At 34.7% G+C, this 15872-nt stretch overlaps 2 protein-coding genes and 1 non-coding gene across 3 annotated transcripts in view; 2 read left to right on the forward strand and 1 right to left on the reverse strand.

Annotated features, from left to right (window-relative positions):
- The window catches only part of LOC132169679 (transposon Ty3-G Gag-Pol polyprotein), a 7950-nt gene extending 6844 nt beyond the window's left edge, over window positions 1-1106 (forward strand). Inside the window, 1 exon segment of the mRNA XM_059580674.1 lies at window positions 825-1106. Coding sequence (XP_059436657.1) covers window positions 825-1106 — 282 coding nt within the window.
- On the forward strand, window positions 362-485 carry LOC132173197 (small nucleolar RNA snoR80). The gene has a single exon (XR_009439288.1). It is a non-coding gene; the product is annotated as a small nucleolar RNA snoR80 (small nucleolar RNA).
- Window positions 1107-9967: 8861 nt separating the features above from the next.
- LOC132172227 (cyclin-dependent kinase D-3-like) overlaps window positions 9968-15872 on the reverse strand; it is a 20277-nt gene continuing 14372 nt past the window's right edge. The window contains exon 7 of the mRNA XM_059583690.1: window positions 9968-10222. Coding sequence (XP_059439673.1) covers window positions 10165-10222 — 58 coding nt within the window. The 3' untranslated portion in view covers window positions 9968-10164. The remainder of the gene's footprint in view (window positions 10223-15872) is intronic.

Raw genomic sequence — 15872 nt, forward strand, 5'->3', positions numbered from 1 at the left:
CTTGCTTCTTGATTAAACAAGCATTACATTGCGTTAGGGTTTGTGGGCATCGCTGATTCAAATTTTTAATCTTTAGATTCGTTTCTATGTCGTTCCTTTTGGTTATTGAGAAAACTGAGGAAAAGAAATGAGTATGGCATTAGAAATGAAGGACTAGGCACTATAGAGAGGGAATATGAAAAAAATTGTAAGCAGAGGAGAAACGAACGTGGGTCACGTTTGTTTTGCCCGAAAATAGTGTTAGGGAATACATTTTCTGGGGAAATTAGATTTTTTTATTTTATTTTTGTCATCTGTTTGTTTGGTTGCTGGGAAAGTAGGAGTGAATATGAAGGCTTATAATTGTGTTATTGCGCCCATTATCAATTCTGGGGGATAAATAGTTCCTCTTGGTATAATGGCTTGGGCGCTATATTTATCAATGTGGCTATCCTGATGAGTGGTTTTTTCAATGCCATTTGATCCTGGAAACACCACACACATTTCTTACTTCAATTAAAAAGAATAATACTTATCAAAAAAAAATTGTGTTATAATTGAGATCTGTAAGTCTTATTGAGGTCAATATTTTGCTTTGGACATTTGGAGGATTCCAGAGGTTGGCTTTGGCATGAAATGCCCAAATCAATATTTCAATTTTTGAAGTGAACCAAATGGGGCCTAGCTTGTCTTTGTCGAACAAAGCTTTCTTTTCCCCTTTTTGTTTTAATGGATTTGCTGGGTTAAAATTTTATCAGCAAAAATAGTAAGGGTATTTATGGTGATTAATGGAGTCTTAAAGTGTGCTGATTTTTTGAGTTTTTTTCTTTGTGGTCTATGCACAGCAAATGGCGTGGAGGAATTTCTACAATGAGGTCAAGGGGCTGAAGGTGAAGGAACTGCCCAACCATGTGAAGCCAATGCTTTCCCTAAACTATGTGAAGAGTGCAGTACAGAGAGGGCTGGACAACTACAATGCCAAGTACATCCAAACCGGCTCCGTTGACCCTCTCTTGCATGTCTGTTATGGTGGGATGATCTTTTCCTACCTGGTTGCACTCCCTGAAGAACGCCGTCACCTTGAGCACCAGCAGCATGCCAAGGAGCACGGCCAAGGAGGCCACTGATGATCAATCTATCAGTTGTTGCAGGTGTGTGCTCAAATGAGTAATCGTTAATTTTTTATTTTATTATTATTTTTTTCCTGATAGTAGTTCTGACTTTCGATTGATGCAGTATTAAATCATTGATTTTTTTTTTTTAAATTCAGTTTTGATTGGTGGGTTTTGCTGGCTTTTGTATTGATTTTTGCGGGCTGAGTTAAGGTTTCTATATCCAAGTGATGCATGTATTTAAATTTATAACTAATTTTTGTTGTTTCCTTGATTTGCTTGGTGAATACCTTTCTTTTTTCTTTCTTTTTTATTTTTATTTATTTTTTATTTTTTTATTTTTTATAATCTAATAAGTCTATATTGGATGGTTTACCCTAGATTTGTCTGTCAATGATTGATGACTGCCGGTGTTCAAATGAGTAATTATTTTTTCAATAATTTCTTATTTCATTAGTGGCTGTTGTTTGTTATACCATGCCTGAGAATGTGTGTGAATTGGATTCTTTACAATGATTTCATAATAGTTTGTCAAGACCTTATTCACTTGGGCGGGGACGTTTAATGCTTCTCAATTTTCTACATGCCTCAATTTGTGGATTATTGTTGTTCTTTTCGCCTTTAGTGGGGCCTTTCATTGTATACATCCTGTGTACTAGGGTTGCGCCTCTCTGCCCTTTTTAATAAATTATTTATTTATCAAAAAAAATATTAGTGGCTGTTGTTTGGGTCAGTTTGGACCTTAATGGGCTGAAGAGGCTATTAGTGATTCGTTCTCTGCGCATACTGTTGATATTTATTGATGTAGAGTTGTAGACTAATCTCCTAGTAGTTATTGATATGATTAAGTGATGTTGTCTGTTGTGGGTTTATGCTGCCATTGTATACCAGGGGGAACCTCCTAAGATCCTAACTGATCTGTTTAAATTGAAGAAATGCCAAAGATCCTGTATGTAAAGTTTACGCTGTGTACAATATATGCTTTTATATGCCACATGCTTAGTTTCTAGAGGCATAATCCTGCAGAGTTCATTGTGGAATTTTTGGTTCATGGATTTTGGATCCTGCTAGTAAATTCTGTTGCCAAAGCATTAACCATGCTGCTTCTATTAGAGCCTCTCTAGTTGTAGTCGACCAGAAAAGTGGAAACAAGAGCAGAAATAATTTGCTTATTCTGAGCAAATTCAAAATATTTATGGACAGCCAATCGTTATTTCACAACTGTAGCATAAATCAGCTAATAAAAGAATTGAAAGAGCGCACTACTTATAAGGAGAATGGAATGAAGTAAAAGGGCAGAAAAAAGAGAAGAAAAGATAATAACCTTATAAATTTTAACCTCTTTTGTTTGCTTATGCGAGGAAAATGGAGAAAATGTTCGAGGAAATGCCTTTGCCATTCAAAGTACTTGTTTTCTTGTGCTGCCCAAGTTGAGTTGAAGACAATCAGAGCAATGGTAGTGTGTTAGGATTCAATCTATCGAAAGAAAGGGAGGGCTGCCTCTTATTGGAAAAGAAATATCTGGTCAATTAAGGCAATCAGGGACTTTTCTATTAAATATAGGTACCATTTTGAAAGTTTGTCAAAATTGATCTTTATTGTCGCAAGTCTGTGCATGCAGACTACAACCCACTCTGAACTTTTATTTTTTATTACTTTGGTTAGATTAGGTGCCTTTTATAATTTTTGTTTTGGGTGGGAACATGCTAGGTTAAGTTTACTGCTTGGACTTGCATTGGCACATCATTTTCTTTTTGGAAAATGATAAATCTTAAATCAACTTAAACTTTGGGTTGGGCTTGGTTTAGTGCATGTCCAATCTTAGCTAAACCAACCTTTATCTAAGAAAGCAGCATGAATGCCAAAATGATTGCATAGATCTCTATGTAACACATAACAATGTATACTCGCTTACCCTTCAGATAATAAGGCATTGTTGTGGCAGTTCATGTAGCTGTTTTTATCCTATTTTGATAGACTATGTTGGAAGCCCAACCTGAGTTGAAACGTAGCATTTGATAATCTGGTTTCCACCTGGAACAGTGTATTGCTCGAGTTAGTCAGGATTATGATAAAACTAGGAACATTGGTTATAGTTTCATTTGATATTTGACAACTTCTTACTTTGCTTGTTTGAGGTGAGGTATTTGGGTTCTCTTGTGATTTATCCCCAAAGATTGAGAAGTGTGGTGGTGCTGTTTTTATCCTTGTACTCCTGGGTTATTTTTAGAAAGAAAGAATTTAGTTTAGGGTGGAAGAGATAGTCATAAAAGTTAAACATAAAATCTTGCCTACAATAGCAAAGGGAAGTTTAAAAGAAGGGTGAGGGCAATCTCCCATTATGTATTTGGGCCCCTAATGGACCAAAAAATAAGAAGTAAAATAGAATTTCATTAAGATTAGATAAGAAATTGGATGTCGGAAAGTTAATAATATGAGGAAGCAAGGGTACTTTGCATATTTATGAGCTTATGCCATATTGCCAATCTCCATGTCAACTTATCAATTTATAAGGAGTTCTATTTTTGTGCTTTTTCAACGATGGGAGAGGTGATGTCACTTTAGCTTTAATGTTTAGTTTTGGTTATGAAATTTCTAGTCTTCCAATTTAAGGGGGACCACTTCCAATTTTTTCAAATTCAAAGTGTAAAATAATCTCTATGCATATGGATAAGGGATCACAATCTGGTCTAGGAGTTCCTTTAAGCTACTTCTTTGTGTCAGTATCTCCTCTACCGATTGCTTAGACAAAATGTGATTTCATTAACTCAGTGTGTTGGAAACTCTGGTGGGCTGTGAATCAGCATCAACATCATAGCATTCACATCAAAGGATGGGTCTAACATTGTAATTCCCTTTTATATAGCGATTGGTGTTGAACAAGCGACTGAAGCTAATATTGTCTTCACATGGGAGACTGCAACTAATGACAATAAAGAAATGTTACAAGTGAAGCAAGTCCTTTCTCCATTGCAAAACTCTCCTTTCGTTCATTTGGAACTGTGTTGTGAATTACAAGAAGCTACTAACAACAAAGCAAGAACTTACTAAGGAGTTAATGAAATCACATTTTCAGGCATTAGTTCCCCAAGTGTTAGGCTATGTTTTTTAACGTATTTGGGTAAGTGCATTATGTTTTTAGTTTGATGTGACATATATAAAAGTGAACATTTTTTACAGAGTAATGCTACACATGCTTCCACTTCTTTACGCCCATAAGTGGTTTTCAAAATCACTATTGAATTAAAATCCAATAAAGATTCATCTCATATCTAATGGTGGTTTTAAAAGCCACCTATGGGTGTGAAAAAATGGGTGTAGAGAAGTGGGAGTAAGTGTACGATTGCTCTTTTAAAAGTGTTTTATGGTGGGATCCACATTTGAGAAGGTGTTTTCTATAAAGTACATTACTTATTTTTGGGGAAACCTAACAGATGTAGAGCCTTATAAAAAAGATTAAAAAAGAAAAATAAAAAAAGAGTGGTCATGTGTCACCCTTAGCGGAGGAGAGGGTTGGCCGCATGGCCACCCCTCCTCTACTTAGGGTGGCCACGCGGCTACTCTGTTTTTTTCATTTTTAATTTTATAACTTTTTTAAATAATAAGCTTTTGTCAAAGTATTCCTAGAATAATTTTAGAATACAGTTTGAGAAGTGTTTTGTGTTTTGAGTTGTTTGTTAATGTATTGTTTTGAGTTGTTTATTAATGTATTGTTATAAGTGAGGAATTCAAACTGAATTCAGTTCATTAACAACATAGCAATAGATTTTGATGGTGTTTGAAACCTTTTTTTTTTTTTAAAAAAAAAAAACCTATTCTCTCCCTCTATTTCCTGCCTCAACTAGAGTAGATCTCTCAAAGATTCAAAAACACTCTGATGATATTTTATACTCTTTCTCTGTCTCTCCACATCCATCAAATTCTTTTAAGTTTCCACTTCCTTGGTACTCCTTGTCTATCCTTTATACTTTATCCATTTAGTATACACTTTAGCTCTGCTCAGTCCTTCCTTTAGGGGTGTGGGTAAATGCTGGATGTTGGTTTGAGCACGTCAGACTTGCTATTAGTTATGGAGTTGAGGTGGAGTATTGTAGTTAAAACTTAATGTTGAACTCTAGAGCGAGGGTTTTTGCACTTTGGTGCTAGGGGTGCGGTGAGATTGTGTTGGGCTCTAATTGAGCTTAGTTGAGCCAAGTATTTTTTGGCTGTTTGGCTTGGCTTGACAAATAATGAGCGTTCAAGCTCCACTTCCGCTATATTCAACCCTAGATATTCTTGTTTAAACCTGGCTTGCTGCCAGTCTAGCTCATGATCCTTGAGGCTTGGCTTAATAATGTAATGACTTAGCAAAATAAAAAAAGGCTATATAATGTTAACCAAGTTGCTGGAAATGATCATAAGTCCTCAACGAGCTTTCTGGTTTTAATTTAATGTCTCAGAAGTCCCATCATGCAAGAGGTTGTATCATGCTTGTTATCATTTTAAAGCAGCTTTCGGATGAGACATGCTTATATTTATTTGGCAGACGATTTGTATTACCACTAGTAGAGTTCTTCAAGGTTTTAACGTAGATGAATCTTAAAAAAAATTCATAATTGCCCTGTTCTTGAACATTAGCCGAGTTTGGCTCTGCCTGGGCTTGACTCTTCTTTAGCAAATGAGCTAGAAAATACAATTTGAGCTAAGGGTGATTTACCAAATCAGAAGCTTGAACAAGTTTGTTATAAAGAAAAAGTCTTGGCTGTTCAGCACCCCAGGTTGTGTGCAGCTCTAAGATTGAGTTTGTCTTCATTTGATTTTTTAATATTTTGTGTGAGATGATGACTATTATGATTGTGATATTGCACAGATAAAATTTTGGCAAAATCTAAGAGGTGTATGTATGACTGTATTTTAATAGAAAATTATGCCCCCGTTAGTCATTATGATCAAATAACCAGCTCCAAACCAATGCAGTTCGGGTACATTTGTTAATGATTTTGAAAAGTGTGTTTGGGTTTTGATTTAAAAAACTGTTCTGATGTGATATAAAGGTGAGAAATCTATGTTTGAAAAGTATTTTGTATTTTGAATTGTTTGTTAATGGTTTTGGGAAAAGTGTGTTTGGTTTCGAAAACACAAAAAGTGTGGCTTTTAGTTTGGCTTACTGTTTTTCTCAGTGTAGTTTGGCATGTTACAATATATTTGGTTAATACTTTTTGTTTCTTCTATTTGCAGGTTCCCAAGGGTTGATTGGGATACCATTGAAATGCATGCTGTTGGTCATTTTTGATATCTGGAAATTGTTGACAGAAAGATACTGTCTTCTAAACTGTGTGGCAGCATTTAAGTGATACAATAAAAATCCACCTAAACATTGTGTCATTACATCTAATTTGATTGTTGAATTAACTTGTGTCTTCTTTTGTTTGTTTTGATTGTTGATATGATGATAATGTCTTGTGCTTCTGTTCTTAATTTGTTATGTGGGGTTTGAAAACATTCTGCTGGAACACCGTTACTTAGTTTGGATTCATCTCCATACTCCTAATTCAAGTTTTTTTTTTTTTGGGCTAACTTCTAATTCAAGTTAAATATAAGGTAGGGATAGGATTTCATCATATTCATTGTTTTTTGGAATACTTTGACCCAAAACTATTCAAATAAGTCCAACAAATAGGCACAAAGAAGGTCCAAAACACTTCAAAAAGCTCAAAAACCCACATTAAAAAAAAAAAAAAAAAAAAAAAAAAGGTTATAAACCGTGGGTTATTGGATTGAATAACAGCTAACTGCTTGTACACATATATGAAACCATTATCCTATGACAATTCTACTATGTTGGCATGACATTGCTAATCTTCCATTGAGTTTTTTTTCCTCTTCTTTCTTTTTACAAGAGTTCACCTAAGGGTGGATTGATGGTATCATATAGTATACAACATTTCTCTCTCTCTCTCTCTCTCTCTCTCTCTCTCTATATATATATATATATATAGTAAATGTGTAGAGAATGGTCTTGGTCGTATTTTGTTTATATTCTTCTTAGTTATAATTGGATTAATCTGCTTTTCAATTTTTTTTAATTGCTCTCCCATAATCTTAAGATATGTATTTGTATAATTATTTTGTCAAATAGGAAAGTGAGACGTAATGGTGCTCGCCAAACGATTTCAATAGATAATCTTTGTCAGGCTGCAATCAATTTACAAATGAGAATAAATGCTCTCGCAAAATAATTCTAATGGATTCAGATCCACGGCAATTCTTAGAAATTGCCAGATCCACAATAGTGATAATCTAGGCCATTAGTTACATCGAATGGCCTGAAAGATGACGCGTGTAAAATTTTGAATTTAAAAAAACGAGACCCTTTGTTTCAGACAAAAATCATTCTATCCCCTTGTTTTCCATCTCTTTCTCCATAAAGACCTTTCTTCTACCTCTAGAAACTATGTGCTTCGTCCCGTCGAAGGCCACCGAGGGCCTCCTTAAATTAAGGGCTTCCTCCGACCAATGTGAACACCACCTTTAACTGTAGGCCGCCGGTTGCCGCCTTCAACGACCATAGCCCTCTCCCTCTCGTTGGTTTGGGATTTAGTTACATTTTTTTTTTTTTTTTGGGGGTATAGGATTTGCAATGGGTTGTCCACGGTCTCTCTCCTTTGCTCCTTTCTTATGGTTCCTCCTTTGCAATGGGTTGTGGGTTTTATTGATTTCTTTCAAATTTGGCACCCATTTATGTACTTGCGTTTGATGGGTAAGTGGGGTTTGAAAAATCTAGGATTCTTATGGCAAGGCAGCTCTAGCTAGAATTTCATGCCTTTGTGCGGACTAGAGGATTTCAGGGGAGAAGCTGGGCAGTGAGAGCAGCTGCTTAATCTAGACAAAAACTACCTTTCCGTCTTAAACAATCAACACTGCAATAAAATCTGCAACAAGAATGACTAGAACAAAACCCATTTAAGCTATCAAAACTCATTAACAATCAAGAGACAAAACAAGCTCAAATTGTTTTGTGCATTCAATTCTGGGGCTCATACTTGATGTAAAATCATAGCACATACCCACAAACGGTTTGGATTGTAGCTATTGTGGATCTGGCAATTCTTTGAAAGTGCCGTGAATCCTGATCCAATTCTAACACCCTAGATTTCTTGCCACGAATTAAAAATTAAAAAAAAAAGAAAGGCAATTCTTCTACTCTCCTAAAATAGTTAACTTTTATTTTTTAACATTATCGAATAATTTTTTTCCCACAAAATTCAAAATTCATTTCCACTTTATATTACATCAATCAATTCATTCTTCCTTTCTCCATTCAAAACTTTTTATCAAACACACCCAAAAGCCTCCTTGACCCGAGAGAAATATCTCATGCCACACGTTGTTGTGTAAACCTCCTAGTCTTACCATAATTAACATCTCATATCATGTTTGACACGGTGGATAACGACAACATCCCATAATTGAAACAAAATTGAGTTATTTTATAGTTAAAATTTTATTTTGTTTTATTCAATCTTATATATGATACTAAGTGATGAATAAATTGTCACATCATTTAAAACTTTTAAGTGATGTCATATTAAATCATTCGTAAAATGAAACAAAATAAATTTTTTTAGTCCTGAAAAGTGAAAACAAGAGATCTAGGTGATTTGTTGTGGCAATAGATCCTCTACCCTTTACTAAAGAGGAGAATCTCCACCAAATCTTTTCCCATGATCAAATGGGAGTGCCCTGAGCCACCTCTCCTAGGGGGCGGCCGCTAGTCATTCATGGCTCCACCATTTCTTCAAACTAAAGTGGCCGCAAGGTCCCGGTTTTTTTTTTTAAAATAAAAAAAAAAAAAATTATGTTGCCTATTTGACGGAAAGGCTGATAAAAGTCTCGAATTTATAATAGGTCCAAAATAAAGTCACGAATCTATCAAATCCACCCAAAAAAAAAGAAAAAAAAAAAGGTCTTAAAGTCAAAATGGCCAAAATCATATGAAGGGTTTGACCGATTTCGTTAAATCTAAAGATATCAAATTCTTGTTCAAATCTAGAACATACCAAAAATCACCAAGCATCCTCATAATCCTGTCAAACATGCTGACCTTTATATATGGTACTAATTCTAATAGTCCATTAGACCAGTCCCAACTATATAGCAAATGAATCTTCTACTGGTATATGAATAGAATAGAATAGAATAGAATAAATAGGTCTTCCAGAGTTTTTGTCTTTTTTGATTATTTAATCAATGATGGAGTTTGTGTATGGATGATGAGAAAGTTGAAAAAAAGAGGAAAAGAATATTGTTTTTGTGTTTGCCTGTTGTTTTATATCTCAACTTACGGTTAAAATTGTGGGTTTCCAACTTCCAAGAGTGAGTAGAGGAACATTTGGGCTTTTGAAGACCTCTTTTTCTCCCAACTAAACAGATCCCTTCTAATCTCTTAATACTTTTTAACATCAGATCTATCATCCACCACTACCATCCATCTCAACAAACCTGTGCAAAACCCTAGAAATACATGTGAATCCCACATTTTTCAAGAAAAATAACCAGAAAGTAACACCTTGTAATAGAAAATATTCCTAGAGGTTCTCACAAAACTGGTTCAAGGAACAATTGATTGAAAACTGGGCCCCAGAACTTTTCCTCATAGAGTGAGATACAAGTTACACTCAAATTAATGTTGTTTCTTAACTACCCCAAACCCTAATTCTACTATTCTAAAGCATCAAGTACAGTGAAAAAAAAAAAAAAACTCCAAAATGTTGGACTTCCAAGGCATATATAACAAGTTCTCTTTAGGGGTGAAAAGGGAGCCATGACTCGAAGCCATATTCTTTTTTCTTCTTTTAACATTTTATTATTTGCCCACAAACTTCAAACCTACAAACTTGATGAATTCAGATTCATAGCAGTTAATAACTAAACAAAAAATTAGCCAATGAAAGGCTTGAATACAGAGAAAGAAAAAGAGCTGGAGACTAGCCAGCATTAAAACACCATTTAAAGATTAACTGCATACCTCACAAATGTTGGACCTTAGACAACAAAGACAACAGGATTTGAGTATACTTCATATAAAATGTTCTCATTCGGGGTGTTGGAATTCAAGATCTAATTTCCTTTTTAGATGTGTTCTGTCAGTACTGCAAAAGAACCAAAAAGAAAGAATCAATAATAATGACAACCATTCCAGTACAAGGTTTGCTACATGTAACAAGCATTGAGATTTCTGCATGTTCCAACTTCATGAAAAAAGCGATTCTAAAGTCCATATTCCACTTGTTTGTTTAGCACTCAATTTTTTATTTTATATATATATATATATATATATATATATATATAAAGGGTTTATATTATAACAACAATTAAAACACATATTCCACATTTGCCCAAAATACGAAATTCAATAAAAATATTATATCACACAAATAAGCACCTGGATAATAGCAATCATTGAGGGGTCCTACCGATTACTAGCATTACTTAATCAAATTGCAACTCTCTGTTTTTAAGAAATTAGCATATTAAAATCAGATGCCTAAATAGTGTTGGAAATTGTTTGTCCTGTCCACCCAACTGCTTTGTCCGACTCAGGTATATCGAGTCGAGAATCTCTGATCCTTTCACAGAATCCCAGATCAGGTGAGCTTTTTTGATCTCATTCAAATCATTGTAGTGAACCACTCTTATTCTTCACTTCCAAGTTCAAAAATTCGGACAAACCAAAATCATATGTAGGCATATATTGGGGCAGTTATTTTTTTTCCAAACATTAAGATCCTAGTGTAAATATTCATTATGAGCCACCTACACAGACTGCCACACAGTCCTTGCTGGCAGAACATATGTTTCTGAGCAATATACCTAGATGAAAGCTTTTAAACTTTGTTATTGACTTGGTCAAAGAATGGAGGAGAATTTGCTTCATTTGGCTGAACGATAGAGGGAATCAAAATAATCTGTTTGTCATAATAAGGCATTAAGTCTTTATTTTGGAAAAATAAAATCTGGCTTGCTTAATAAGTTTTCCCCAACCTATGAGTATGCTACAACCAGTATGTTTAAAGTCCATCATCAAGCAGAACTAGGCATCATGCAAGTTTAAGTAGCTTACAAAGGTTTGTACCATTATGGAAATAACATAACAATAATGCCTTTTTAGTTTTTACCTGTTAATTGTAGGCCTGTTAGGAGGTTTTGCTCCAAAGATAGAAAAATCAACTGACAGAGGTACCGGCTCATTCCCACTTGTATTTCCACCAGCTGCCAGTCTTATTTCATCAACATGGTCGTCGATCTTATGAACTTTGTATGCATTTCCTTCAAAGCCCTCACGTTCTGGCATTACTCGCTTGGACTTTCTTGGAGGTGATAAGACGGTGGGACCATCGTGTGAATTAAAATCTGAAGCTCTAGATTCCCGCTTAGGAGCAGGTCTAGGGAGTTTATCCGGAACTGTAGGCAGAGGTGCAGATGAAAAGTACCTAAATAGGAAATATGAATGAGACCAGGGAACCAAAAGTAAACCACATATTTCCCAGTTAAATGGTTAAAAAAGTCACACCGATGCTCTAATGCCTGCTGCACTGATATTCTAGCTTTAGGATCATAAGTAAACATTTTCGATAACAGATCTAGACAATCATCACTAGCCATTGGAAACAGAGAACGTAAAGGGGGTGCAGGAACATATTGGTACTCCACATAATCAGGAAGATATGGCATGTCAGGCCACTGAGAAGCTGTTGGAGTCCCAAATGCAGCAAAGATCTTTCCTAATTGATCAATGTCACTTGAACCCTATAAAATATCAAAAATCAATCAGATCAGAGAATCAGAAAAACACACCAAATTTTGGATTCTTCAAATATAGATGACACATACAGGAACATACAACAAGAGGACAGGATCAACCTATGCAAGATATACAAAGTATTTTTTTTTTTTATAAGTAATAAAAAGTTTTATTAAAAAGCGTAAAGGCGCCCCGGAGTACACTGGGAGTATACAACACAAAGTATAACCCTTAGTCCTTTCCAAATGTGGTAGAAAAGACTTCATAAATCCTTTTATCAACTACTGGGGTTGGCCACATGTATCTTTCTTCGTCATTCTACATTGTCTAAGCTACAATACTCCATAACCTTCACGCTTATCATATCCTTGCTTACCACTTCTACACCATGTTGATTTTAGCCAACTTACTCAGCAAACTTGCAAACAACAAAAGTAACAACAATCAATGATATGATGTAAAATAAAGTATGAAACTTATGGAAAATATTTCCTAGTGAGTTCAATACAGTAATCGATCCTGGCACTACGTAAGACTACAAAGTAATGGCTAATCATCAGGTGCTAGAATGAAATCCTAAATTGAAGAAACGAAAGCAGTTTCTTCAATATGAACATCAGCTCAAAACAATCTGAAGTTGGACACAAAGAAGTGGTGCTGGACTCAATGTCCAGTGTAATTGCCAGTCAAAAGATGTCTACCACATTTGTATCAGTGTCTGGCACAGTGACACTTGGAACAAGTGCAATTTTAGTAACCTATCTCTCCCACCAAGCTCAACTTATCACGTGTACGAGCTATGAGGATGAAATCTTGCTTGCATATATTAACTAGCCCAAGTTAGATATCTTTTAAAATACTATATCTGACAATCTAACAAATAAATTTGATGTGGAACCCTCTCATATCATTATTATGTTCACTTTACTAAAATCTATTTTACCAATAAATCAAAGGTATTCAAACTTCTGCTTGCAAAAGAAAGTGTAGGACAAACAACACCATACTGATGAATAAGAGGGTCCCCAAACTATTATCTTTGTTGTAACCACTAAAGCAGAGGCATTCATATATATATATATATATATATATATATATATATATATATATATATATTTTTCCTTGTTTTATAAGTAGAGGCATTCATACTTCATTATCAAGAACATACTGCAATCCCCCTCCCCCCAACCATTTTTTTCCTTATGCTGGAGCTTCATAGGCATGATCAAATATTCCCAATGTTGCCACACTAAGGTGAGCCTAACAAGTTGCCAGTTCAATCACCAGATAACTTTTGACCATATTAGCCAAACTAAAAGTGAGCCTATACAATCATCTGCTAGCGGCTCTCCTAAAAATCTATGGGGAGAGAGAGAGTGAAAGAGACAAAGGATGTCAGAACTACGCATGTAAAACCATTATGAAAGAAAAATATTAAAAAATCACAAAGATAATTTCAAAGGCAGAGAGGGTCTTTTCTGTCCAAATCACATCATGTTCTTTATCAATCTTCAAAACACATCAGTATTGTCCTCCTCAAAATTAAGATATAAATCCAGCACAAAACATGTTATGCTATTTAACAACTGAATTTACTAATGCTTGAAAACTGACAATTCAACTAAGATGAGAGCATTGCATCCAACAAAGCAATAAACTAAAGAATTCTGGATAGTCATGACAAAACATTTTGTACTTTGAAAGTTTCTACCTAAAATTGAAGCTTGGAGGCTACCAAAAGAAGTCTAAGCCAGAGTAATGCAGGTGTATTGAAAGTTCTGGCCTGATCTTGTTTCAATTCTTATTTTCAGTCAAGTAACGTTTGTTTTTTTTAATAATTTTACTCTTTGGAGGGGTTATGTGACAGTCATGTGTGTCACTTAAGTAGGGGAAGGGTTGGATTGGATTGGTAAAAGCTTTGCGAAGTGTTTTGGATATTGAAAAGAGTTTGAAAAAGGTAAAACTTGAAAAATGATTTGTGGAGGCCACATTTGAAAAAAGAATTATTGTATGCGGGCTCCACAAAAAAAACAAAAAACAAAAAAACAAAAATCATTTGGCAAAGTTTTGAAGAGTGCTTCTAAGAGCATCTCCAACAGCATTATGTATTTTACCTAGTGAAAAAGTACAATTCTTTACTTTAGCTATTGTTTTTTCACTATACTTCAACAGATTTTCTATTTCATTCTCTATTTGCTTTAAAATATTATTTTTCATTATTTTTTTATTATATTATTGCCAACACTTAACTAAAGGGAAAAACAAACACATATATAGAAATCATTCATAAAAACAAAAATAAACACATATGAGGAACATTCATCTCACATGCAGGTACTAATTCTTAAAATTAATAAAATAAATAATTTTTTTCATCAAACTACAATTGATTTGTTTCCATCCGTGTTTCTATGCAATAATTTTTTTTTGCATTAAATTTTTTCATCCAATTGCAATTGATTTGTTTCCATCCGTGTGTTTCCATGAAATAAATTTTTTTTGCATTCAATTTTTTCATCCAACTGTGTGAAGAAATTTTGTGAGTGAGATAAATTTTGTGTGAAGAAATTTTGTGTTTGATAGAGAGACGTAAAATGTGAAGAGGTGTTCAGAAAATATAAAAGATGTTGGGTGAAAAGAAGTGAAATAAGGAAACAATAAACAAAAGAAAAATAAACAATATTTTATTCATCTAGTGTGCTACAGTAAATAGCTCCAAATTGCTATTCACTGTAGTAATGTAGCTATTCTAGCCAATGGCAAGCCACTCTGTTGGAGCTAAAAAAAGAGCAATAATAGCTAAATATAACTAATATTGATCTTTTAGCTAAGCTGATGGAGATGCTCTAAAAAGAAAAACAGAGAAATATTTCAATAAAATAATAAAAAAAAAAAAAGGAAAAAGAAAATGGTGCTGTGTTCTACTGTGAGGGCAGCTGATCGATCTAGCAGCCCTGGTGGCCACTGCAGGGTCAGTAGACGGCCTTGGTGGCCTACCATGGGGCCACCAGATCTGTCTAGAGATCACAGTGGTTGCCAGACAAATCAGCGGTCACCAAGGTGGCTGCTGCCATCATGGGCCAAGGGGCCATCAGTGGCTGCCACACCAGTTTTTTTTTTTTTTTTTTTACATGTAACCAGCAGCCTCCACATACATAGGCAATCTCCAACCCTGAGGAAAAAAAAAATCCACATGAAAAGAGTTTTGAGAAGTATTTTGTTTTTTGAAAAGAGTTTTTGGTGGTGGGGGCCACATGAAAATCCATTTAGATACTGATATTTGTGAAGAATTTTCAATGTTTGAGAAGCGAAAACTGATTTTGAGAAGTTTATCAAACTGACCCAAAGTTTCTTCAATGATTAGGCCCAACACTAGGGTTACGTTCTAGTTATAAATACATCTTCAGAGATTGTAAGTAACCACTTTTGACTATTCTATCAGAAATGGAAGAGGAGAGAGACGTTCTTGGATGCAAAACAAACCCTATATATATTTTTTTTAATATAAGTAATTCATTTCATTGAAAAGAGCATAGGGGTGCAACCCTAGAATTCTTATTCCCTCTTTTAATGTATTCGCTTGCGTTTCTTTATTTCTCTATGAGATTTCTTATTGAATCGACTTCAATAATCCGCTGAAAATCTTCTACAACATTAGATTTGTTTAGTTTACAGCATCACAAAGAAATCGAAAGGAAGCAGGGATCAAAAACCAATATCTAAGACAGCGGATTCTCATAACAAACCAGAAGCATGGGCCAGGGTATGTACGATTGAACTCTCACATTGAACAGTTTTTGGTTAATGACATAAAATATATTCATTATGACTTGCTTAAAGTAAAATGAATAGGCCAAAGAACGAGCCACAGAAGGAAGCTCAAGTTGACTCGCTTATATATGTTTTGGCAGAAGCCAAAGCCAATTCTCAGGCTCAATTTTTTATGAATAGTAATTTTATTGAAAGAAAAGGACCTCGTACGCGAATAGTATACAAAA

The sequence above is a fragment of the Corylus avellana genome, chromosome ca2 (assembly GCF_901000735.1).
Source record: "Corylus avellana chromosome ca2, CavTom2PMs-1.0".
Classification (NCBI taxonomy): domain Eukaryota; kingdom Viridiplantae; phylum Streptophyta; class Magnoliopsida; order Fagales; family Betulaceae; genus Corylus; species Corylus avellana.